General features: G+C 38.6%; 1 protein-coding gene and 1 long non-coding RNA gene across 3 annotated transcripts; both read right to left on the bottom strand.

Moving 5' to 3' along the window:
• Positions 1-1,092: 1,092 nt before the first annotated feature.
• LOC104906204 (protease Do-like 8, chloroplastic) lies at positions 1,093-23,214 on the bottom strand. Of its 2 annotated transcripts, none has more exons than XM_010694930.4 (13): positions 22,940-23,214; positions 22,711-22,844; positions 21,053-21,135; positions 20,832-20,930; positions 20,575-20,641; positions 19,095-19,170; positions 18,887-18,953; positions 4,364-4,581; positions 4,040-4,107; positions 2,549-2,628; positions 2,201-2,287; positions 1,945-2,052; positions 1,093-1,393 (listed from the first exon to the last, which is right to left on the bottom strand). In XM_010694930.4, exons 1-13 carry the CDS (start codon positions 23,095-23,097, stop codon positions 1,265-1,267), a joined length of 1,374 nt encoding a protein of 457 aa, XP_010693232.1. In that variant the 5' UTR covers positions 23,098-23,214; the 3' UTR covers positions 1,093-1,264. The 2 variants fall into 2 exon arrangements, with proteins under 2 accessions (XP_010693232.1, XP_010693233.1); XM_010694931.4 differs by having other exon boundaries at positions 22,711-22,841.
• A 1,615-nt stretch (positions 23,215-24,829) lies between these two features.
• On the bottom strand, positions 24,830-26,762 carry LOC130590566 (uncharacterized). The gene is made up of 3 exons (XR_008968418.1): positions 26,499-26,762; positions 25,987-26,043; positions 24,830-25,049 (listed from the first exon to the last, which is right to left on the bottom strand). It is a non-coding gene; the product is annotated as an uncharacterized LOC130590566 (long non-coding RNA).
• Between the last annotated feature and the right edge of the window lie 309 nt (positions 26,763-27,071).

The following is a 27,071-nucleotide window of genomic DNA, read 5'->3' as shown; positions in this document are numbered from 1 at the left end:
ACGACTCTTGTTGAAGATACCAAATGTGAGGTAGCTGTTGAGTTTGGTATTCGTAGTGCGCTCGCACTTGTACCGACGGCATGTTTGGTTAGTGGTAGTATATTGTGGTAATGTAATACATTTTAGTGTATGTTTGTGAAGACAATCCAATATTATTATACATGGTAATGAAACTTTGTGTCAAAACATGTGTCTTCCTTCCCAAATTTCTATTACCACCCAATGCCATATTTCAAAGTGGTAATGGATTAGGAAGAAAAATATGTGTTTGAAGATAAAATAACATTATCATGGAGGTTGACATAGGAATGCCTTCACAAATGTGCACTAGAAATCATTATCATTACCATTATTTAGTACCCTAGCCAAACTAGCCGCGAGTGAAAGCATTCCATGTCACGGCTGCAAACTTTCATTTTACCTAATTTTCGATATTCTCTTAACTCGTTACTTTACAAGTCATTATCCAACCACCAAACTAAATCTTCTACCAATTACAAAGAGTTACTCAAACAATACATTTTTGCCTTATCAAGTAACTCAAGGTATCACCCTGGTATGACAACCATTTTACAAATTCCTACATGTAAAACTAAGGGTCCTTGAATTTTGAGGACCTCCTTGATTCTTACTTCTTAGCTTTACCATCAAGTTTAATCAATTTCGATATTGTTATTTTCACCTTGCTTTGAGGTTTCAACTGGCATTATTTCCAATCATGGAAACTGCCAAACTGGTCAGTGACTTCAAGTGTACATCCAAACGTGCCTCGCAATCAGTTAATTAATTCCCTCCTAATTTTTTCACTATCTTAGTAACTTCTAAGTTTACAGTTTTACACCTACAAAGACCTTGGAAACCCTAATATGGCTTCCTCTACTCTTTATGATATTATGAAATCTCCGCATTCAATAAAACTTCCCTTAGAATCTGATCCTTCCACCAGAATCACACCAAAAAAAATCCTAAACTAGACCAAGCCATACAACAAATGGCTTATGTAGTCCAACACATGCATAAAACTGACTATTGCTTGAATACAATCCACAAAATAGTAATTATCTAGAGCTAACTCAACGGTAAGACTAAATATAAGAGTAATAAAAATCTGGATAATGTATTTTAGTTCTTCATATACATATACAAGGAAATTTATCAAAATTTACATTGATGAATCAATGTGTTAATAGGCGAAACTAAACTCCAGATGCTATGACGGAAAAAATAGAAATAGAAACGTTTTACAAATGCCAAAGGCTATGAATCACGAATTCGTTTCCTCCAATATTAAAGGCACCTCTAAGCTTTCACTATCCCTCATAATCTTCAAGATCACTTCATCTCCAACACTGTAGTCATCCAGTACCCGCATTAAATCAGCTTTGCTTCTTACCTGCCCATTCAAAGAATAAATAAGATTTCACATAATTCTCTTTTAATCTACATATGTGCTTGAAACATCTCCTCCTACTTCGGTTTCTCCACTTCTTGAATTTCATTCTAATCATCTATTTGCATAAACAATGAAGTATACTTTTTTCAAATCAGCTTTTTCTTCTCTTGCAACCACATTTCAGGCCTTACAGTTGTTAGAAGACATCATTCTCTTTTAAATTGTTCTCTTCTAATCACAATATACACAAATCAAGAACCTGATTAGAAGACATCTCTTTTAAGTTGTTTCAATGGAAAAAGTTCGGTTCCATCAACATTTCAGGTCTTATGCAAACATTAAACTCATAGTACTTGCATAAACAATATATACCATTTTTTCTTTTTTGTGCTAATTCTCGAAAACAGTATTTTAGGCCGACTACAACTTGCTTCCTTATTTCAGAGAAAGTTGTGTGTTTATGAAGAACTAAATAACATTTCCTTGAGCTCCACCAACTGAAGGTCCTGTTACGAGAGTAAAGGTTGATCGAAAAGGTCGAGATAGCTTACAGGCTTATTATCCACTGCAGCAATTATATCACCCAGAATGATATTCCCAGCAAAACCCCTTGTGGTGGGACGTAATCCTGCCTTGGCTGCTAAACTGTTCTGGGGAACCTACAAGTAGGATCATAAATAATGTCCTCATTTAGACTGATAATTGAAAAGGTAATTACTAATTTACAGTCTTCATCGACAGGCAACTAAGAAATTTATGAAACTAAGAATCGTTATAAATGACTGGAAAATAAGCCAATCCACAAACCTGCAACACAAGAGCTCCATTCCGAACATTCAGCTGACTGGCTATCAAATCTGGAGCAAAATCAATGTTCAGCCCAGCTCGGACAACCTTCAACAGCACATCAGCAGCATTTAGAAGGTCTATATAACAAGCAATAGTGATATTTGACTTCAATGATAGTTTACATCTCTGTATATTTTATCTACTGACACATCTCACCTCTGTCCCTCAAACAACTTATATCCCCCCACTCCCTTCTCCATCTTGGTTTTTTCTTTTTTTCTTCTCTTCACACTCTGCATTATTTAATCTTTCCTATTCCTCAATCGTTTAAATAGCATATTCAGATATCTGAAAAAGATCACTTACTTTCCCAAACTGAATTAACTGAGGTATTATCTTAAGTAGAGTTGAGGAGGGAATAGCAAAACCCACCCCAGCTGAAGTGCCTGCAACAAATTAGACACCCAACGTAACACCGTCAAAGGTCAAATTAGAAGAGAGGACAGATATGGAAGGACAGTAACATAACCTGAAAGACAGGACTGATGACCAAAAAAGAGCACAAAAACAGCTACAGGGAGTTATTTACATCATATGGCTTCAGTTAAGGGGTGCGGTCAGGCACAAAACTGCAGCCCTTGGTGTAATAAAGGCTGCAGTTTTGTGCCTGACCGCAGCCCTTAACTGAAGGGCTGCAGTTTTGTATACAGCCGCAGCCCTTTTTAAGCAGTATTTGATGATTTTTCCTCTAGTGAAGCCTTAAATATACTCTCCTTGTCCATTGACCATTATCATTTACCATGTTTAAGGAAAGAAAAAGAATAAGCAAAATTATTGTTATGATGGCCCACAAGTGCTTCCACCCAGAACCAGATTTAGAGTTCTGGCAATCTAAATAAGCTACATAGACATATAGTACATAATACTCGAAACTTAACAAATAAGTAAAACATCTAACAAATGAAAAAAAAAAAAAAAAATGACGGATGATATCTGACGTAAGGAATATAAGAACATAAGAGACAGTTTAGGTACTTAAACAAGATTTAGGCACAAATTAAACAATGTAAAATGGGTATACGGCTATACGCTATACTTCCTCAGTTCACTTTTACTTGTAATACTTCCCTTTTATGACAATATCAAATTACTTGCAACATTTCTAATTTTGAGATTGAGTTCTCCCTTAGTTCTTGTCCCCCCCCCCCCATGTTGCAAGTAACAGTTAGCAGAAGAAATATTAGTTTATCTTATTCAAGAACATTATTGTTTCGAGATTTCATTAAGATTAACTCAAAGTTCAAAAGTTAGCTAAAGATCATTTGATGCTGAGAATATGGTAGCTAAAAAGTAACAGATGTTAGGCAAAACTAGTTGAAAGCTTAAAATAGCTATGATGAGAAGCAAAAAAATTTAGATGAACAAGTAACTCAGTTGATAAGCTATACTAGCTTATGGTGAACTATCTAGCACTAGAAGTTGAAAAGGACAGCATAATGCTATGAAGGTAGTTGTTAGCTATATAAGTGCCTAATAAAACACATAAATGTGACAACAAACTTAAACGGCAAAACATTTTATCCACCAAACACTATAGACTTGAAAAGCTACTCCAGTGCTTTTGGTATTTTTGCACACACCACATATATTTGATATTTTAAGCCGGTTTTTCTAATAACAATAACAATAATAACAATAACAATAAAAAGATACCATTATTCTGTCTTATTCTAAATTAGTTCTTTCATCTAATCAAATTAAAAGACAGCAAAGATCCGCCTATAATTGAACAATGAGCAGCATAGTGCAGCATAGTGCAGCAGAGTCAATATACATAAATCAGAAGCAAAAGCTCACCGGTCTGAGTAAATATTGCTGTATTGATCCCAATTAAATTGCCCTTTGAATCTAAAAGAGGTCCTCCACTGTCATTATATACGCAAAAAATGCAGCAGTCAGTCAATGGACCTGCCGACATAAGCAGTTTATCCGACAGGAGTCAACAGATCTGACATGAAAAGCCAGAACATAATTCATGGAAAAAAAAAAAAAGGAATAAGAGAACTGAATTGAGTTGTATGACATAGCACTAGATGATGCTTCAGAAATTCCAAGGGAAGTGCTAATAGAGAACTTTTTCCATTAACTCAGCTAGAAAGGGAAACCACCAGAAAAAAATACCTATTCCCAGGGTTAATTGCTGCATCTGTTTGAATGCCACCCCCAATTGTAACTCCAGTCTGACTAAAGATATCGCGATTCAGACCACTTATAACACCAACAGTGAGAGTGTGATCAAAACCAAACGGATTTCCAATTGCCAAACACTGTTGACCAACTTTAAGCGAAGATGATGGTCCCACATTAATGGGTTTCAGCAAGTCTGCAGCAGCTTCTACCTGGATAGTTGCAACATGTTCATCTCTCCACAAAATTCTTCCTATCCTATAACTTGAATTAGATTACACTACAACAACTAACACTTCCAAAATTAGTTAATGTCACACATGAGACACTGGCAGGCTGTCACAAACAATTGACAAAAATGCATCAATGCTTTGATATCATTTAAAAGAAAAAAGATCTAGTGGAAACACAGCTTATGGACAAGACGTTGACAAGAACGAAAATTAGATAACAAGAGAAATAACAAAGAATCACAGATCATAACCTAGTTTTCAATTTACTTAATGTAATTTAGAGAAAAGAATAATCATACTATGTGTGCTTCAGAAAACCTTAATAGCACTAAGGACGCAATATAAAATCGAGATAAAAGTAAACTAAATGATTAAATAACAATCCCTTATATTACATAGTGATAGTCATAGTACAATCCAAGTTGTTACTTTGAGGTTGAAACAAAATCAAGAGTCTAGACAACACTCTCATCAAAAGGATACAATGGATCTTGAACTTTACGCAAGTACCAATGTACCATAGAATATAGCATTCAAAAAGCCTTTGTTGTGTGTATAATTGTATGATAGTACAACCTGACCTCCTAAAACTCCATGGGTGTTGATGTTTCATGGAATTCAAGAGTTATATTAAAAAGAAGTAGAAAAAAGACCATCAATAGTTTCAAGTCAATACCACGTGTCGGGAGAAAATCACCAAATTAATCGAGGCTTGCGCTTTATAGAGTCGAGAATAAGAACGAGAAACTCATATTAGGAAAGACCAAACCCACATGAAATCTATAAAGCTTTTATCTTGCATGGTTTTTCAATTTTTATTTCTTTTTAAACAAGGTAAAGCAAATTAAAGATATTCAGGAGCATACTACTTTAATTTGGGAGCATATTATTTAGGACTTAGTTTCCGATTCTACTTAGGATACTCATAAGAAGGTAATTTTTTGTTTCCGCTGTAGGGTGGGTTATAAATACGCCAATAATCCTACCAAATTATGATGTCATGTTGAATATAAATTACTTGTTCATTTTTCCTCATTATATGTTTCCCATTAATCCTTCTAAGGCTCTAACTCCACTTCTTCCCTTAAATTTTTAACCTTCATCAATTAATCCGTCCTCTCTTGGTCTACTTACATACACTTGTACATCTGGTGTTTGATAATAGTTCCAACCAAGTTGTTTGGCACATTTTTTGAGGAGAATGATAGACAAGGTAAACGGACAAATTAAGTCTTCAACTTTAACAATTAAATAACTCAAGTAACTCCTCTTACTGGTAAAGCTGGCAATTATCTATGGGTGAGTGGATTATCCATCCACCCTCCTCACATAAATGGGTGAAAACCCACAATGAGGCGGGTGGAGCAGGTGGCAGGTCGAGTCGAAGATGAGTGAAACTTTTTTTACCCATCACCCGCTCTATCCATCCACCCATGTAATATATATATATATATATATTAATATATTATATAAATATTATATATAATATATATATATATATATAATATACGAATACATATAATAATATACTAGCATATATTAGAATAATTTTTGGCATGTATTAATGACAATTGATATTTAGTCGTTTTGCTGTTAATGAATGGCTAAATTTTCATTTTTATTAATTTTTCTAATTTTAGTCTACAAACAGCTTATTCTAGTATCATTTATTCCCACCATCCCTACCACAGTTGATGGATGGGGCGGATATGGGTGAAATATTGCTATGAATCAACTAAAAAAGACTGAAAAATGCACACAAACAGGGATAAGGATAGATTTGTATTAAAATGACCAGAACACAGCCAATACAAATGCTCAACTTTCGAGCGGTTGAGTCTCTCCTGAGGACTTTCTCTTTCTACTTTTCTGGATACCTTTACCAAATGACCTCAGCTCCTATTTATTCTCCCACTCACTACCATTCTCCACTACAGAACAATCAAGGCTAGATATTCATGGACTAACAGACAAAAACAGCAAAAGGACCATGCTACCCCCTTCTAGACCCAGCTACCCCTTTCTAGAAGTTATCCTTGCTGGCATTCCTTGCCTTCCTTCTCACATACGTCACCTTAATGGGAGGTCTAGCATAATTCGCTGCATTACCTCCCTCCCAAACTCGAACCTTGTCCTCAAGGTTAAAGGAAGGAAAGGGAAGGTTGATGGCTGTGTAATCCTCCCATGTAGCTTCGAAGGCCGGTAGGTTTTCCCACTGAATAAGGACCTCGGTCAGTTGCCCTGTCCCCATAGGTACGCTCCGTACCCCAAGCACTGCAGCAGGTTGCACCTCCATGGTCAGATCAGCAGATAATGCTGCAGGTATTGTTGGTGAGGCTGAATGAGTGCCCAATGCTTTCTTCAACTGAGAAATGTGAAAGACCGGGTGGATCTTGGCCTGGGGAGGTAACTCCAATTGATATGCAACTGGCCCTACCCTTTTGAGCACTTTAAAGGGTCCATAGAAACGAGCTGCCAGTTTTTCAAAGGGCCTAGAAGCGAGAGATTTCTGCCGGTATGGTCGCAGCTTGAGGTACACCATGTCATCCACCAAAAATTGTACATCACAACGTTTCCCGTCCTCTTGGAGCTTCATATTATTTTGTGACTTGAGCAAGTGAAAACGCAGATCATCCAAGATGGCATCCCTCTGTTGCAACTGTTCCTCCAAGGTGTAAACTGCTGTGTTCCCTTTCTCAAAGCGCAGGAGGTGTGGGGGATCACGCCCATAAAGTGCCTTGAAGGGTGAACAAGAGGTGGAGGCATGTGTGGCTGTGTTGTAACAGTACTCGGCCCAAGGCAGCTAGTGGGACCAGGTTTGGGCTGCCCATTGATAAAACAGCGTAGGTACCCCTCGAGCCATTTGTTGACGACCTCCGTTTGTCCATCCGATTGAGGATGGTAGGCGGTGCTGCGGTGAAGGTGAGTGCCTTGCAATTTGAAGAGTTCTCGCAAAACAAACTGAGAAAGACCCTATCTCGGTCAGAAACGATGGTGGAAGGAAACCCATGGAGCCTCACTATTTCCTTAACAAAGAGCTGAGCAACTGTGGCAGCCGTGAAGGGATGTTTGAGGGCTAAGAAGTGGCTGTATTTCGTCAAGCGATCCACGATTACCAACATTGTATCCACTCGAGCGAGGCAAGCCCTCCACAAAGTCCATGGATAAATCTTCCCATACCTGTGAAGGAACGGTAAGGGCTGGAGAAGTCCCGTCGGTTTGAGAGACAAAGTTTTCAGTTGCCGGCACGTAGGGCAAGCTTGCACATAAGGTGCCACCTGCTTTCGCATTCCCGGCCAATACCACTCCATAGCCAATCTCTGATATGTCTTAAAATCTCCCAAATCCCCCCCTGTTGGAGTGTCATGATACTGACGTAAGATTTGCTGTACTAGGGCTGATTTAGCTCGAAGGACTAGGCGTCCCTTGTAGCGAAGTATGTCGTGATCCACTGTAAACCCCTTGTTGCTACTTCCTTGGTTAACTGTTGTATAAACGGATCAGTGGATACTTGTTGTTGTATATCCGCCCAGGTGGGCACGTGAGCCGTAATGAGGGCTCCTAACTCCGCACTCCCTGCAAACTGTCGAGAAAGGGGGTCGGCCACCCTATTCGATGGCCCAGGCTTGTATTTTATCTCAAAGTCGTAGGCCATAAGTTTACTTATCCACCTTTGGTAATCCGGGCCCACCTCCCGTTGGGCCATAAGATGTCGGAGTGTATGACAAAGTGGAGCCCAAGTAAGTAATGCCTCCATTTTTGGACCGCCAGAACTACCGCCATTAACTCTTTTTCATATATCAACTTGGCCCGTGCCCTTGGGCCTAAGAGCGCACAAATGGTAAAGCAAAATTGGGCATCGCCAATACGGGTGTTGTGGCTAAGGCCTCTTTAAGTGCTTGGAAGGCTCGGCTAGCCTCCTCACTCCAACCGAAACTATCCCTCTTCAGCTGATTGGTCAAGGGTAAGGCAATGGACGCATAACCCTTGACGAACTTCCGGTAGTAACCGGTCAGCCCCAAAACCCCCTTGAGTTCTCGCAGATTTGCCGGTGTAGGCCAGTCCCTCATTGCTTGAACCTTGGTTTGATCCACTGCCACTCCATTAGCACCAATGACGTGACCCAAGTACGCTACCTCAGACTTCCATAATTCACACTTGCTACGGTTTGCATATAATTGGTGCTGGGCTAAGGTATCCAGTACCGTAGTCAGCATGTGTAACTCGGGTGTACAGCTGTAGACCAGAATATCGTCGAAAAAGATTAATACGAATTTGAGGAGATGCGGTTTGAAAAAACCGTTCATGAGAGCTTGAAAGGTGGCCGGGGAGTTGGTGAGGCCGAAAGGCATCACTAAAAACTCGTAGTGGCCCTCATGTGTCTAACAAGCCGTTTTAGGGATGTCATCGGCTTTCGCTAAGTTTGAAAAGTCCAAAGAGCGCAGACTAGCCACGGAGCTTGGATACGGTTTCCCGATCGGAGATCCATGGATCACAGACGGTATCTCCCCATGGCCTTTCGCCTCTGAAAGCGTCCTTCCTTCTCAATGCCCGGGCATCCATCCAATGCATTCTTTTCGATCTTGTACGAAAGTACACTGAAGACCTTTGTTTATATAAGAAAATTGGAGATCCTTGGAACGTTGAAGACCAACCCATTACCACACTTTGATAGGTGCCACATCCATTCCAATTCGATTTCACAGTAATTAGCTGATCAGAACTCGACTGGTAATTGAATTACTACTTTTAGTAAATGAAAAATAATGAAATAGATGAAGTGAAGATAAAAAAAAGCTGCAAGAAAGAAGACGTTGCATAGTACCCAGCTGACTTACGAATACCAGCAGCATACCTTCCATATCGAGATCGTGATCCAGATCCGTATACGAGGCTAGAAGCACCAGAGCAAGCATCAATAGCAATTGATCGGGAAGTACCGGATTTGGTGGTACCCGGATTTTAAATCCAGTTTAGAGAACACCGTCGACCCATGAAGTTCATCCAAAAGCTCCTCAACCACCGGTATTGGAAACTTGTCCGGAACCGTCGCCCGATTTAAGGCCCGGTAGTCAATGTAGAACCTCCACGAGCCATCCTTTTTTTTGACTAGCAACACCGGGCTCGAGTACGCACTTGTGGAGGGGCGAATAACTCCGGCCAGCAACATATCCCTTATCAACTTCTCTATTTCATCCTTTTGAAAATGTGGGTAGCGATAGGGTCGGACACTGATCAGGTCGGTAAAAGGTGCCGTGATGGAGAGAGACCCCTTAGCATGTCAAAAACGTGGTGGCAGGTAGCCAGGAGGTCCTGGACATGGGAAGGCAGCTCAATGTCGACGTTAACGTACTCAGTACCCTCACTCTCTTCATTTATTCCCTGCAACAAGTTCAATTCAACCAACACTCCACCTTTCTCCTTCCTTATCGCCCGAATCATGGCTTTCAACGACACCCCGGTGCGACCAAGGGTGGGGTCTCCTTTTAATGTGTATTTATCCGGCCCCAACTGGAACGAGAAAGTCTGAGTTTTCCAGTTGGCCGACATAGTTGCCAACTTCTCCAGCCACTGAATTCCGAGAATAATGTCGGAATTTCCCAAAGGGGTAAAAAATCCTCCTCAATCTCCACCCCATGCAAGTGGAATTTTACCCGCTTGCACTCTCCTTCTCCGTGAACTGCGTCTCCGGTGCCCAAGGTTACTCCGAAAGTTTTTGACGGAGCGACAAGGATGTGTAACCTTGTTACTGATACAAAATTTGATAGAATAATATAATGTGGAAGAGGAGAATAACTTATTTTCTTTATATCTTACATCTACTTTACATAAGTTACAACATATTATATATTAACATGCTTAACTATGAATAGGTAAATGGTAAACCTATAATCAAGGCTACAATCTTTTATTACCAATAAACTAAACTTAATTTTCCTTATTTTAGGATAAGCTTAAAATAACTTTAACATTGCCTCCCTTAAACTGATAATGGTACAATATCAGTTTAACTTTCATTAGTTTCTGAAGAACGAACACCCAACAAATTTCTGAACTTTACAAAAAGATCTCTTTTTAGAGCTTTTGTAAAAATGTCCGCAAGTTGATCTTCGCTCTTACAGTGCACAAGATCAACTATTCCATCATTGCATAGATCTCTTAAGAAGTAGTACTTGACATCAATGTGCTTGCTTCTTCCATGTAGCACCGAATTCTTTGACAACTTAATTGTTGAGGTGTTGTCACAATATTTTTAGTGGGTTCAGCTTGTTTGAATTTTAGTTCATCTAATATTCTTCTTATCCATATGGCTTGACAAGCACAAGCCGTGGCTGCAACAAACTCAGCTTCCGTACTAGATAAAGTAACAATGGTTTGTTTTTAGATGACCAAGATATAGCGCCTTTTCCGAACATGAAGACATAACCAGAAGTACTTTTCCTGTCATCTTGATCTCCCGCATAATCGCTATCAGTATAACCAATCATGTTGGTCTTTTCACCCTTTTTATAGTATAAACCAAAATCTCGAGTTCCTTGTAGATAGCGAAGGATTCTTTTCGCAGCTGACAAATGCAATTCCGTTGCATTCTCCATGTATCTACTTATTAGGCTTACAGAATATTGTATATCAGGCCTTGTAGTAGTAAGATACATTAAGCTGCCTACCATCCGTTTATAAAGTGTACCATTAACTTTCTTCCCATCAATATCTTTATGTAGCTTCATTCCACATTCAATTGGAGTACTTACAGGATTACAATCCTTCATTTGAAATTTCTCCAATATATCTCCCACATATTTCTTTTGAGAAAGAAATATTCCATTAGTTGATTGCATGATTTCTATGCCTAGAAAATAGTGCATTAGTCCAAGATCAGACATTTCGAAATCCTTCCATCATGGACTTTTTAAATTCATGAAATGTTTTCTCTTCACAATTTCCAGTGAATATTAGGTCATCAACGTATAAGCAAGTTATGAGCATTTTTCCGTCTTTTCCAATTTTAATGAACATGGTGTGTTCATATGGACACTTCACAAAACCAGATTTAATAAAGTAAGTCTCAATGCGACTATACCAAGCTCTTGGGGCTTGTTTCAATCCATAAAGAGCTTTCTTTAATCTATAAACCTTTTCTTCTTTTCCAACCTTCACATAACCTTGTGGTTGATCTATATATACTTGTTCATCCAAATACCCATTCAAGAATGCTGACTTGACATCTAGTTGGAAGATAGACCAAGAATTTTGTGCTGCCAGAGATACTACCATTCTGATTGTGTCATGTCTTGCAACAGGAGCAAATACTTCTGTATAATCAACCCCAAATTGTTGTTTATATCCTTTAGCTACTAATCGTGCCTTATACTTGTCTACCTCACCATCTTTGTTTAGCTTTGTTTTAAAAACCCATTTCACACCTATGGTTGTGTGTCCCTTGGGAAGATCACATAATTCCCAAGTATTATTCTTTACAATGGATGCTATCTCATCATCCATTGCTTTGCGCCATTTAGATTCCTTAACGGCACTATCAAATGTTGTAGGATCACAATCTGCAAATAAAGCAAAATGAGAAATAGAATCCTCATCTTGATCAATTTCTGTTACGTCGTAATCTTTCATCCATTCAGGCCTTCTACGATTACGGCGTGGACGTCCTTCATTTTCAGCATGATTGACAGGTGGATGTTCACTTGGTGAAATTTCAATTTGATTACTCGGTTCTTCAATATTATGTGTATGTGGTTGCCTTGTTAGTTCATCCTCAACTTCATCATCTTCATCGCCATCAAATGTTAATGGAATAGATGATTTCTCATTCCAATTCCATGTACTTTCTTCATCAAATACGACGTCTCTACTAATTTTTACCTTTTGTGTGAAAGAATTATACAATTTGTATGCTTTGGAAGTTTCACTTACTCCCAAAAATACACATTTTTCACCCTTATCATCGAGTTTCTTTCTTTGGACATCTGGAACATGGGCATAAGCAATACACCCAAACACTCGAAAATGATCAATAGATGGTTTTCTTCCGCTCCATGCTTCTTCTGGAGTCATGTTCAAAACAGCAAAAGTAGGGCTTCGGTTCAAAATATGAACACTCCAATTTACCGCTTCACGCCAAAAAGTCTTTGGAATTCGCCCTCTTGCCAATAAACTTCTCACCATATTCAAAATCGTTCTATTTTTCCTTTCTGATACACCATTTTGTTGTGGTGTATATGCTGCTGTAAGCTCTCTTCGAATACCATGCTCTTTACAAAAAGCTTCAAATTCTTTTGAACAATACTCGCCTCCCCGATCAGTTCGGAGGCTTTTAATAGTTTTCCCAGATTCATTTTCAACAAGAGCTTTAAAGCTTTTAAAAGTAGTAAAAGCTTCTGATTTTTCTTGTAGAAAATAGACCCATGTTTTTCTTGAAAAATCATCAGTAAAGGTAATCACATATCTTTTACCTCCATTTGAAGTCGGATTTATGGGACCACATATATCTGAGTGTACTAATTCCAAAACATCTTTTGCTCTCCACGACTTGCCTTTTGGAAATTGTGAACGATGTTGTTTGCTAATAACACATTCTTCACAAACTTGAGAGGGAGCCCTGATACTGGGAAGTCCTATCACCATTTCTTTTTGTTGTAGTGTCTTTAATCCGCTAAAACTTAGATGACCATAACGAAAATGCCAAAGCCATATTGGATCTTTTAATTTAGCCAAAAAAGAAGAATGAATGCCTTCAATCTTCAAAGGAAACAACCTATTAGAACTCATTGGAATTACTGCAATAGTAATGTCTCTAGTAGGCGAATAAATTTCACAAGCACCCCTTTGTATGGTTATTTTATAACCCTTTTCTTGTAATTGCCCCACACTCAGTAGATTACTTTTGAGGTCTGGAACATACATTACGTTTGAAATTGTTTCAATTGAACCATTCTTGGTTTTTATTTTTATATCACCTTTACCCACAACATTTACTGAAGAGCAATCACCAAACGTTACTGTAGAATGAAAATCTTCATTTAAATGTGAAAAAGATGACTTACATCCGCTCATGTGGTTACTACAACCTGTATCCACGTACCAAATGTTGATGTCTGCATCTATGTTATCTTGAGTGGCCATCAACAATGTTTCCACTTCTTTATTTTCAGCAAAATTTGAACTTTCTCCTTTTTCCCTATTATTTGTGGGTAACTTCGTGTAACATTCAGAAGCATAATGACCAAATTTATGACACCTATAACATTCAATCGTTGACTTTTCTAAATTTTGATTTTTACCTCTATTCTGATAATGGTCATTACTTGTTTTGTAATTCCTACCATCATCTTTATATCCACGATCTCCTCTTCCTCTTCCTCGACCTCTACCTCTTCCTCCACCCCTTCCTCTGAAATTATTAAATTGGGTATTGGTAAAAGCCTTTAGCGCTTGATCTTCTTTAGGTGAACTTTTGTTCATCTTTTGTTCGTGCACTAATAATGAGCTTTGCAACTCATCAATTGAGAGAGCGTCAATGTCTTTTGATTCCTCAATTGAACATACTACATAATTAAAGTCTTTTGTCAATGTTCGTAATATCTTTTCTACAATAGTCGTATCTGTCATAATTTCTCCATGGAATCGCATCTTGTTGCATATTTCCATTGTACGAGCAAAGTAGCTTGTAATAGATTCGTTCTCCTTCATTTCCAATGTATCGAAATTACTTTTCAAGGTTTGAAGCTGTGCTCGCTTCACCCTCACAGAGCCTTGATATTTCTTTTTCATCGAATCCCAAATATCCTTTGGCGTATCTTTACAAAGAATAGTCTCTAGGATAGATCGATCAATAGCTTGAAATAGGAAATTTTTTGCTTTTAAATCTAAAAGCTTTTTAGTTTCAAGTTCCTTTTTCTCAGCGTCTGAAAAAGTAGTGCCTTCTACTGGTTTCGGAACGCCAGATTCTATAACCTCCCAAAATTCTTTTGAGCGCAAAAAATTTTCCATTAACATACTCCAATGATCATAATGACCATCAAAGCGAGGGATTGCGGCTTGGACAAAACTGGAATTCGTTTCAGAAGCCATTGAATAATATTGTGTTTGATAACACTTTCTCTCTCTCTTTAAAAATAACTTGGCTCTGATACCACTGATACAAAATTTGATAAAATAATATAATGTGGAAGAGGAGAATAACTTATTTTCTTTATATCTTACATCTACTTTACATAAGTTACAACATATTATATATTAACATGCTTAACTATGAATAGGTTTCCACCAAAAAAAAAACTATGAATAGGTAAATGGTAAACCTATAATCAAGGCTACAATCTTTTATTACCAATAAAACTAAACTTAATTTTCCTTATTTTAGGATAAGCTTAAAATAACTTTAACAGTTACCACCGGGGATGAGATGAAATTGTGGGTGGCCCCGGGATCAATCATGACAACCACCGTTTCGCCGTGCACCTTCCCTTGGAGTTTCATTGTTTTCGGGTTACTCATCCCCATGACTGAGTTGAGGGACATCTCAATGTGAATCGGTTCGTCGGGGGAAGATACGTCATCATCCTCTTGGGCACTCTCCTCCTCCCCTTCCTCCTCTTGGGCTAGCAGCACACTCACTTCACTGCGTCTGCACCGGTGGCCTAGGGCCCACTTCTCGTCGCATTTAAAACAGAGCCTTTTCTCCATTCTCATCCGATGCTCTGGGTCACTTAACCTCCTAACTTCGCCAGTGGATCGGGTATTTGAGTATGTGGGTTTAGGGGGAGGGGTATAAGAACCTGTGGATTGAAGAGAGTTGGATGTTAAGCCTTTGGATGGATTGTGGGTATTCGGGGGGGTGGTAAGGGATTCAGCTGGTATTCTTTGTGGGGTTGTAGGTTTGGGATGGGGTGGTATATTTTGTAGGTTGGGCCTTGTTGAGTTGGGTATTGTATATGGAAAAGGTTTTGGGTTGTCGGGTTTGGGCCTCTCCTTGCTGGAGTTTATGCTCCAACTTAAGAGCTAAGTCCATGGCTTGGTCCAAAGTGGCTGGGCCCAAGACCCTGACCTCAGCCTTAATGTTTCCTTGAGGCCATTGATGAAGTGGCCCTTGGCTATTTCCTCCGGCACATCTTCCAAGGGAGCTAGGAGCTCGATGAAACGCCAGCGATATTCCACCACCCCTTCATCGTTTTTCTGCTCATGAACCAACCACTGCTCGTGGAGTGTTCCGGTGAAGGGCCGTAGGAGCAGTCCCTTCAGCTCCTCCCACCGTCGTATCAGGTGTCGCCGGTTCTCCCACTGAAACTAGAACAATGCGTCTCCGTCCAAGGCCACAACGGCCGCCTCAAGCTTCTCGTCCTCATTCAGCCCATAGAACTTAAAAAATCTCTCCGCTCTTAAGATCCAACCATCCGGGTTCGGACCCTCAAAGACCGGCAAGTCCAGCCTCTTAAATCGCCACCCTCCACCGCCTCTATTCCCCTGTCCATGGATGTCCTCTTCCCTCCTATCACCCATCTCGTCATTTCGGAACCCCATCTCTCTTGCTGGGGGAGTTAACCACGAACTCAGCATCCCTCTACGGTGGTCAATTAGGGTGTTTCTCCCTCACCTCCTCTTGAAATTTGGTGAGGTCGGCCCTGATTTGAGCAATCATTCCCTCCTGGGTCTCCCGGGATCGATCGATTCTTCCCACTAGACGAGTGAGGGAGAGTTGCAACGGTTCAGTCACTCGACTGACAGCCCGCGCAATTTCCTCCGGCAACCCAGCCTGAAAACTCGAAAGTTGGTGGTCAAGCTGGTCCATTTTGTGGTTATTCTCCGAGCGAAACGCGGAGAAGTGCTGCTCTAGCTGTTCAATTTGTTGGGTATTGCTCCGAGGTCCTACCATGGTGGATTCCCTTCTTCTCTCTTTTTTCTTTTTTGGTAGGTGGTACGGACGACGATGAGGATTCGACCGGCTCTGATACCAAAACTGCTATGAATCAACTAAAAAAGACTGAAAAATGCACACAAACAGGGATAAGGATAGATTTGTATTAAAATGACCAGAACACAGCCAATACAAATGCCAAACTTTCGAGAGGTTGAGTCTCTCCTGAGGACTTTCTCTTTCTACTTTTCTGGATAGCTTTACCAAATGACCTCAGCTCCTATTTATTCTCCCACTCACTACCATTCTCCACTATAGAATAATCAAGGCTAGATATTCATGGACTAACAGACAAAAACAGTAAAAGGACCATGCTACCCCCTTCTAGACCCAGCTACCCCTTTCTAGAAGTTATCCTTGCTGGCATTCCTTGCCTTCCTTCTCGCATACGTCACCTTAATGGGAGGTGTAGCATAATTCGCTGCAAATATTTGGCGGGTGATGGATGGTGTAGCCACCCGCATCTCCGACCTATTGCCAACCCTAGTTAGTGGTGTAAAATTATTTACTTTGTTGTTCATTTACCTTGTCTACCGTCCTCCTAAACTTGCCTATTAAACAACTTGGTTGCAAGTATATGAAATGGAAGAAGTATTTGTTACAGAAAAATACGCGATGATTGTGGCTAAGCTTGGGACATTATAAAGTGGTAACATGATCTTGAACAATGGGAAGCTAATACAGAATGATGGAGCTTAAATCATGAGTGCAATGAAACTGTACCTAGAATAATAGCATTGTCCTCATGAGAGCCTTAATGAGTTTTGTTTAGAGTATGGAATATACAGCCTAAAGAAAGAAACTCACACCAACTCATACACGAAGCTTTGTATCATCCTACGTGATTTGAGGTCTCGCCTAAAGAGAAGATTTTTGTGTCCTTATTCTCCTATACGTACTCTTGCAACTGTAGTAATGATGCTAATATTGTTTTTGTTCTATGTACCTTGTAGTTGCTAATCGAAATAATTATGTTTAAAAGTAATGCACGATCTTTACCTAACTTCAACAATTATGCATCATCTTGCATCAAGGGAATGAAGAGCTTGTTTGACTAGGGTTCTTCTAAAAGGGATTATTGGCAAAGACTCTTTCAAAATGAAAGAAGGCAAAGAAATGAGGGTGCCTTAGAGATACTTAAGAGATAACTATTTGGAATAAAAGATTTTTAATTTGAACAAAGACTAAAGTTCCCACATCTAGACACACAAGCCTCGCCATTGAAAAATATAAATTCTTCTGTGCACATATCTTAAAGGAGGTTCCACTTAGAGATCAAATATCTAGTTAAGAGCCTTCCATTGAGCGAAGTTTACGATTTGGCTATAAATGGAGACATGGCCATTAGAAATTTTGCCAAGGATATGAAGCGTATTAAGCACATACTTTAAAGCAAGTGCATTCCAAAGAGAATCACAATTTGGCTAGACATGGAGATATGGCCATTAGAAATTATATTAACCAAGGATCCTAAAAAACACTACCCGCAAAGAAAACATCAGACTCGGTGTGCTAAGAAAAGCATGACATGCGCGTGTTATCAAGCACGGAAGTCCATGGCTCCCTTGTGCTTGGTTGGCTTGGATTATCTTTCATCTTATAATCTTAAACCTCGGATATTTAATATGATGGCACATATCCTCTTCAGGGATAGGAGCACCTCAGCCCACCTAATGACCTAATCCTACTTTCTCCAATCTAAAACCCAGGCCTCGCCCCCCGCCCTCTTGCTGTCCGCAAACATTGCCATCGGACTGATTGCTGATGGCTATAGATATAAAGAACAATCACTCATCTATGAGCTTCCTATCCCCTTTGATCGATCTTGTCTTTTCTTCAAACCCCCCTATACACCTTGCAACTAAGAACCACTACTGAGACAATCTTCACTTCCCGATCATTACATAAAAGGGGGGACTTGCTATAAGGCACACATATATAGATGCCTAACGGATTGACCTAGAGCATCTCTACATGGGTTTGATGAATAAACCACCAAACACTTGTGTGTGACAAATATACTTCTTTTAACTGACAATATCTAAAAATTCGCAACAAAACAAAAAACCACTGAGTTTTCAAATAAAAGAGATTTTCAGGACTTATGCAAAAGAAACAACCTCTATTTTACATATGAAGTATACCATCATGATGAAATGTTGTGTCTCTAAGTCCTTTTCACTTCTCACGTAAGATACTTTCTCATATGATCTTATCCTTTTACAAAAAAGTATACCATCACTGATAACTACAAATAATGCAATCACAAAATAAATTGGGCAAGAAACGTAAAATAAGATGTTAGTATTTCGTGAAGCAATCGATTACAAGAAAGTAAGATATGAAAAGAGTAACCTTCAAGACAGCAAGATCCTTTGCACGATCAGCTCCAACTAATGTACCCTCAAAACTCTTTTGAACACTGAAAAAAGACCATACACAGTTTACAAAAAAGAACAAAGTTTGGAAATTAAATATTTCAAAACATCATTCTTCTTTATGTCAAAAGACACTGTCAAAAATATAAGTTGGTTTTTATAGTAAAGGAGGGTATTAATCTTACCCGTCTGAAGCTAAGATGTTTACGCGCGCAACAAGTTGCCCGGGGCTAAGCTTTCTTGAAAGTGAGTTACCAATCACTGGGCACCACCACCACCAAAAAGTAAGTGTTATTCGCTTTCTTTCATTTATAATTTCTTTTTAACTCGTATTTGTTTCCTTCAGTAGAGATGGGTTTGGGAAAGCTCAGAAGGTGACATGCAGAAGAAATCCCATGCAAATGTACTTTCCTTTTTTTGTTTCAATAATTTTCTCCCCTTTTTTGGGTTATTGAACACAACAGAATTAACTTGAAGGGAAACCAAGTGCCCAGGGAAGAAAAGTCAGCTGTCAAAGCATATAATTTGATAATTAAAATCGAAAGGAATAACCTCTACAAGCACAGTCCAACCATTGCAAGTGGTAGGAAGAAATCTGCTAAGCTTGACAGAAAAGAGGTTAGACCAGTGAAACAGCCTGCCACATAGTTTGAAAATATGGTTTTGGTCACGGTTGCAGTAACGGTCACGGTGATGCGGGAACGGGGATGATGCGGTTGTTGTACCGCATCGGCTTTAACCATGAAATATCCCTAAATCCCGCCTAAAATGCGGGTTTTTTACACCTTTACAATGTGGGTAATATCGGTTCGGTAGATTTGAAAACCTTTACGACACGGGCGATATGATACGATGCGGCCTTGTTTTGACACCATGGCCTGCCACCCAACACTCTCCTTACCAAAGTCTATGTTTTAAACTTATTATCATATAAATTTCCAATAAGGGACAAATTCCTATACACACAAAACATGATTATAGTTGACAAGCAAAATACAAAGATTAAAGCTGTAGAAATCAGCTTTCCACATTTTTATGGGAAACTATATTAGTACTCACAGCTAAAGCTCAAAAGCTATCATAATATTGAATATTACTCCATCAACAAAGGACAGTTATCTGCATATTCTGCAACATAGAACATCAAGAAAATTCTTACTAAACAGAAGCAGAAAACAGGGAACAATTCTAAATTGCAACTGCGTAAGATGAAGACCAGCGTGAAAAAGCAACCAAAAATCTTGTATCAACTCGTACTTTATTCTTCAATTCATGAAGAGAAATCTCCTGCCAACTTGGCTGTGTCATCCCTTACCATACAACGTGATAGAAATATAAGAGCCCCGTGCACCAAGTTTGTTTTTACTTCTCCAAAAATTTTACTCTATTGCTTAAGTTATAGTGGTAAAGAGAATCTCGTGCCTTGTGTCAGCAGAAATCTGCACTCTTTTTTAAACATGTGAAGGGTCCTCATTACTAACATAAAAGTAACTTCTTTGGATACAGAACAAGATCCTCAAAGAATAAAAGAAGTTAATTTTTTGAACATGTCATGTACAAAAATTACGGCATCGATTTAATTTTCTGAGATATTAGATAGAAAGCTGAAACTTGCCAGGCGACATTCATGCCTAAATATCTGTTTAAAAATTTCTTAAACCTTACCATGGTAATTTGTGACAATGTGGCCCTGTCCATCCCAGACTACTCCAGAACCATTTCCTTCAGGAACCTGTTAAACACCTTTAACCATGTTACAACAGTAACACTAGGAGTCATGACTCAAGGTCTATTATAGTTGACAAAGCAGAGAGCTGATCAAGCAGCGGATCAGGCATCAAGCATCAGTAACTAATCACATCCACATGATGGAATTTATCAGAGGATCATGAGCAGTACTGATCTTCACAAGTAAGAATTACCTCAACCACCCCTGAAGTACTAAGTTGAGGACGCAATGTTACATCAAAGATGTTCACCACAGAGTATGTGTTCTTCTCAAATAGCCGAACAACTCTTTCCTGTCAAGTACATAGATATCAATTCACCTGCCATGAACATTCAGCGAATCAAGTGTAAAAGTCACCACTTAGAATATATTCACATTAGAGTAAAGGTAGTTATGCGACCATGAAAAACTAACCTCAGAAGACAAAAGAGGCCCAGAAGGAAAAACTGGGGGCGTTACTTCTTCAATTGTCACGGATGGATCCCCAAGTGCATAAGCTGAAAACCATATGCAGTAAAGGTAGATAGAAGGGTCAGTAAGCAATAATCATAAAGCAGCAACCAAACCTTGCAACAAACAACATATTCAGGCATCACAATTCACAGAAGCTTTTAGATGAAGGTATGCATGCATATAATGTGTGTGTGTGTTCGCATGCGCGCACGTGTGTGTCCATAAGCTCTTGTTTGTTTACAGGTGAGACAGTGAGAACACAAGGTTATGTGCAAACGTATCTGTAATAAATTGAGACAGTTTCCTCTTATATTGGATTAATAGCCTTATAATTGGCCACCAAATAACAGCTGTAGATTCAATGAACTGCTCAACAGTATGCAAGATCTCTCAGCAATGCGTTTTGATGGTTATTATGTTTCAGTGTTTGCTACTCTTTGGCATGGGAATAATGAGTATCCTCACCAAGAATGTTCTCAATGCAATTTGTTATTTGTTTGTAATTTGCTCCTCAAAAATCTCCTTCTCTTCAGTATAGACCAGGCTTTATGGAATTTCAGAAGATAGCTCAGCTTAGATATGATAGTGTTTGTTCTGAGTGTCTCTAAGACTTTAACCCAGTCTCCAGTGCCACTATACGCATGTATATGCAATTGTCCAATTAACAATTACAGCTGCTGGACCACCCTACAGGTTTTGCATTCTTCCAAGTTCCTCCAATTTCGAACATCAGGCACTAGTTGAAGAATTTTAAATCCTTGACCCAACAGTTAATCAACCAACAATAGTTAGGTTACAAGTACTGATGCTTGATAATAATGACTAAGGCGAGAGCATGATCAGTCATACCACGTAGCAAGTAATCAATAGAATGTTGAATAGGTTTCTCAAATAAAATCCCCTTTACTCATGACCCTCAGACCCTGTCCAACTTGAGCAGAATTTTTCCGGAAGATCCTGCTTTTTGCACCACGTAAACTTCCCTCCCCCCAGTATGATATACAGTAAGGAATTCATATACATACCATGAAGCATGTGCCAGACAGATAAGGATGAGGATGTTTACTCGTCAGGATTAACACAACCTTAATTCCCACAGTAACCAAGATTTATCCAAATTTTGAACCTTAGGAGAACAATTATTTCATAAATTCTCCTTTTAAACAATTCTCGTCAGATATAACTATATAAGCACATGCCAAAATATCAACTGTCATAATCCACTATTTCCTTAAAACAATATCCATGTTAAAATGATGAAAGAAAAAAGCTTCTCCAAATTTTAATTGACTTCCAAAGCCAAAGGATTTGCAGGAAGCCTGTGCACCACAATATTTACTTGGTACTCAGTTTTATCCAACACATGGTACAACAATGGGGTGCAATGCAGTTAAAATAAACACGATTCTCGATCTCCATACGACCCGATAAATTCAACCAGGATCAAAGTCCAAACCAACCAAAACCATGAAACAACATAGTTTCATCAACAAGATTAATGTGTTATCATTATATTGTATGACTGCATTTCAGAATTTATATAATGCACAACTAGTGTCAAAGTTAAACTAGTCTCTCAGATTATTTACATTACCAAATCAAAACATAAAATTACGCACCTGGTAGATAATTCGAAACAAAATAACAAGAAAGAACCCCAAAATTCCGAAGCAATTCTCGCCTAGAACTGAAAGCAAAATTTGACTGGAGAACATCATCAGCTAAATTATCACTTCCACAATCATCAATTCTGCTTTAAAACAAAATAGAAACATATGCAAATTATAAAGTATTCAAAAAACCCGAACAACCGACATGAAAACATTAAAAAGAAAAAAAAAATTAAACCTTTGGGAAGGAGAAGTGTGGGAATAAATGGAGGCAAAGCCATCGAAGAAGAGGTCTCTGCGACCTAGGGATTTGTTGGAGACATTGACATTGGAGGTGTTGGAAGCGCAGCAAATGGTGGTGCAACAAGCAGAAACTGGTACTGGTAGCACCTGCATTTGCTTCGCAGATTTTTGTTTATCGTCAGAGTTGAGAAAGTGAGTAAGGAGCAGCGACGTGGTCTTATATTGGTACAGTGGTCAGGTGGTGGTACGAGGCATCCACTGGGAAAATGTCTGGTTCATATTTGTGTTCATGTTCATTTTAGATTGTTATATTAGTATAGAAGTAAAAAGTTAATGGCCCTGTTTGGCAAATAGAGTTTAGAGTTTAGCTGTTAGAATTTAGAGTTTGCTGTTAGAGTTTTAACTTTTTGTTTAGCAGATTTGACTGCTGATTTGACAACTTTTTTTATAAATGTGTTTGGTAAAAATTAACTGATTACTAAAAGCTTATTGCCATTTGTTTGTGTAAAATGACATTTATAGACATTTTAATACATATGTGTAGTATTCTTATTAGGGGTAAAAAAGTCATCAAACATATTTCTACCTAATCCTCTAAAGAAAAAGCTCGAGCTTTTTCATTTTGAGAGTTTTCATTCCAAAAACCCTCTCTAAAACTCTCTTTTACCAAACACCCATTTTAGAGTTTTTGACTAGTCAAAACTCTAAAAGTGGTCCAAACCTCTCTTTTTGCTCCAAAACTCTAATTGCCAAACACCCCAATACCTTTTGTCACCTTCAATCCTTCATGTAAATGTTGTAGATTGTGAAATTGTGATAAATGATGATGAAATGTAGTTTTGTATGGCAAATGAATATAAGATGTACTCCCTCCGTTTCACAATATAAGGCACGCGCGATGTTTGAGGTCCAACTTTAACCATTAATTACTCTAAATTTATGTTGATAGAAAATTTTAAAAAATAATATTATTATAGTATTTTTGAAGACGAATCCAACGGTATAATTTTTGTAATTTTTATTTATCGTATTTGAGAGATATTTACGATCAAAATGTGAATGCCTTATATTTTGAAACAAATGGAGTATCACATTATAAATATGATTACTGATATAAATGAAAGTCAAGGGATCTTAACATAATAACACCCCAAGTTTTGTAAAAATCAAAAATACTTTTTATAATTACTTGAAAATACTTATGACATGTCCTAAAGTACTTCAGTTCATATCCTAAAATATTGTCATTAATAGTTAGACAAATACTTTATCTGTATTTTTTTTTTATCTTTCCTACTTTGATTTTGCACGTTTGCCAATGCACATATTCTACATTAAATATCTTTCATTACATATTAGTAAAAATTATATAATTGAATATTAATAAAGTTCTCATTGAGACGAATCAACAAGAACCCCACATGACTATATTTTTTCTTATATATTGAGAAAATCTAAAGATTTTCTCTAATTGTGAATAGTGTCAAGATTCTAAGTGAGAAAGATAAAAAATAAAGAGGAAGTACTTCCTATAACGATATAAAATAATATTATTGTTAATATATTAGTATTTATTATTTAATTGTTATCATTACAATTACATTTAGAGTTCAATCAATGACTTCGGTCCTCATCACTCTCACCGGCGAGGCATATCCAAGAAATTGACCAAGTACTAAATGTTGGATCTTGACCTAAAATATTTGGCATGATATAAATTAGTTTGGGTCATGTTTGGAAAGTTCTCTTTCTTTCTTTCGGAGAAATTTGATATCTATGAGACTGTAACACCCCCAAAATCCACACGCGCCTACCACTGCTGCGTCGCGTCGACCTCGGGGGCGTTACCGCCGCGATGGAACGCAAGGCATAATAAGAGTTAACGATAACTTAAAACATTAACTTGAAAACTAAAATGCAGCGGAATTAAAATATAAATACAACTCGGGAATCATCAATGACCCCTTTCATTCAAACCACAAACCACAAACCATATATAAGTCTTAGAAAAACCAATAATACTTATTTCAAAATGCTTTAAATGTAAATACCCAAGCCTAGTCCCCGTATGCTCGAGATTATGCAGCAGCACCAGCACACCTAGTCTGCTCCCCATTGTAGCATCAATGGTTCATCGCAGTTCATCAAACACATAATAACACACAATCAGCTATGCTGAGTACGTAATGAACCATTGAATACATGTAAACATAAATGATGCACACATGAACAATCTTAAGCATGATGCTACACTATGTTACATCCTTTAACCTTTAATCTTTAATCTTTAATTGGCATCGAACGGGCACCGTCATCTTACTAGAATCATACGGGCTACTGAATCCTTAACAGACACTAGGTCTGTTAGATGAAATGCAAATACGGTTTTGTTCCGTCTCACACCCATCACCTTAGTATGCATACCCCCAAGATCGAACGGAACCTTCCGCCTACTTGAGTGTCAAAAATATAAGGACACTACTGTCGTCACAGTAGGCCTGCGTAGGAGCGTAGGACAAGTCCCACACTCCCCCCATTGTTCATCACTTGTAGGGAGTCCAGCTACAAGATATTGCCATAATTCATTTTAATATTAACCATTCATTTCATAACCACATATAGTCATTTACCTGTCTCTTAGTTACAATGCTCAAATCGTATCTCTTGTAACACTCTTGTTACACTATGGATACATAGAATCATTTACCTGTTCTCTTCATTAAAATGCTCAAATCGTATCTCTTGTAACACTCTTGTTACACTATGGATACATAGAATCATTTACCTGTCCTCTTAGTTACAATGCTCAAATCATATCTCTTGTAACAACCTTGTTACACTATGGATAGATTAAAAATGCTCTTGTTTATACTACGATAGAATTACGCATTCCAATGCAACATATCGATTTCAATTACAAATGTCTAACCAGACAATCTCAATCAATCAAACGTTCCCTATCATGCTTCTAGGTTCCAATAACATAGATTGCAACCTAATCATGATACTAATACTTGGGATTAAACTGGTACGCGTACGTACCTTGTAACGGAGAATTTTCGCTGTCTTAATCGAACGTTCCGCTTATGAAATTGGGACCTAAACCGTTAAATAAAAGCTTTAGTGCTACGTCGTTGGTAATATTAACAACTACTACGTAACTAAGACTATACGGTTTAATAATTCGAAGTAAACGATAAATAAACCCCTTGTTTAAGAATTTTCGTTACTTTTCTTATTATAAAGAGTTTAACGTCTTTTAGAGTCAAGCTAGTGAACATACTAATATTAGTTAGTGTCATTAGTCCACTATCTTTACCAAACCAGTTAAATTATAAGTCCAACCATGTTTTATGTCCAAATCTTATGTCCAAAACTCTTAGGTCCAATCCAGTATTATGTCCGAAAGTCAGATCCGCAATTATACTCAGATCAGTAAAATAAACTCATTAACTTGAATTATTAATTAACTAATTATAATTTAACATAATTATGAAAACATAAATTATAATTAAACTTAATATAATATATTCAATATATAAAATGTTTTATACCGTTAAGCTCGCCGGAAATCAAGTTCCGGCGACCGATTTCCGTCAACGACACACAACCCCACGCTCTACCACAGCAGCCGCACGACTACGCTCGAACCAGCCCTTGATTCGCACAGCAGCAGCCTCGCACACGCTTCGAGCTTCGTCGCACAACTCGCACAGCAGCAACAACAACCTCGCGCAACAGCAACAGCAGCCTCGCGCAGCAGCAGCAAGCCTCGCACGTTCCTCGAACACTCACGGGCTCCCTCGTCGCGCGCCTTTCGCACAGTGCCCAGCTCGCTTGTCTCGCGCACCCTCGTCGTGCGCTTCGAAGCCGCGTCCTGCCCTCACTCCCACACTCGCTCGCCGCTCGTCTCGACCTCGCGTTCTGCTCGCTCGTCGCTCAGGCCTCGAACCCCGCAGCGCTTCGCACCACAGCGACGCTCTGCCAACCTCGCACTCGCCACGCACCCTCGAACTGTCGAAGGTGAAGCGTGAGGCGACGCGAGAGAGAGAGAGAGAGACTGAGGGAGGAAGAGCAGCAAGAGAAAGGAAGAACAGCGAGAGGAAGGAAGAACAACGAGAGAAGAG

This window comes from Beta vulgaris, chromosome 2 (assembly GCF_026745355.1).
Source record: "Beta vulgaris subsp. vulgaris cultivar EL10 chromosome 2, EL10.2, whole genome shotgun sequence".
NCBI lineage: Eukaryota > Viridiplantae > Streptophyta > Magnoliopsida > Caryophyllales > Amaranthaceae > Beta > Beta vulgaris.
This window is presented reverse-complemented; position numbering and strand designations above follow the sequence as displayed.

Coding starts and splice junctions, on each gene's coding strand:
- LOC104906204 (XM_010694930.4), bottom strand. CDS start 23,097: ATGCAGGTGCTACCAGTACCAGTTTCTGCTTGTTGCACCACCATTTGC. Junction 22,845..22,939: donor CACACTTCTCCTTCCCAAAG/GTTTAATTTTTT, acceptor TTTGTTTTAAAG/CAGAATTGATGATTGTGGAA. Junction 1,394..1,944: donor CTGCAGTGGATAATAAGCCT/GTAAGCTATCTC, acceptor TTGAATGGGCAG/GTAAGAAGCAAAGCTGATTT.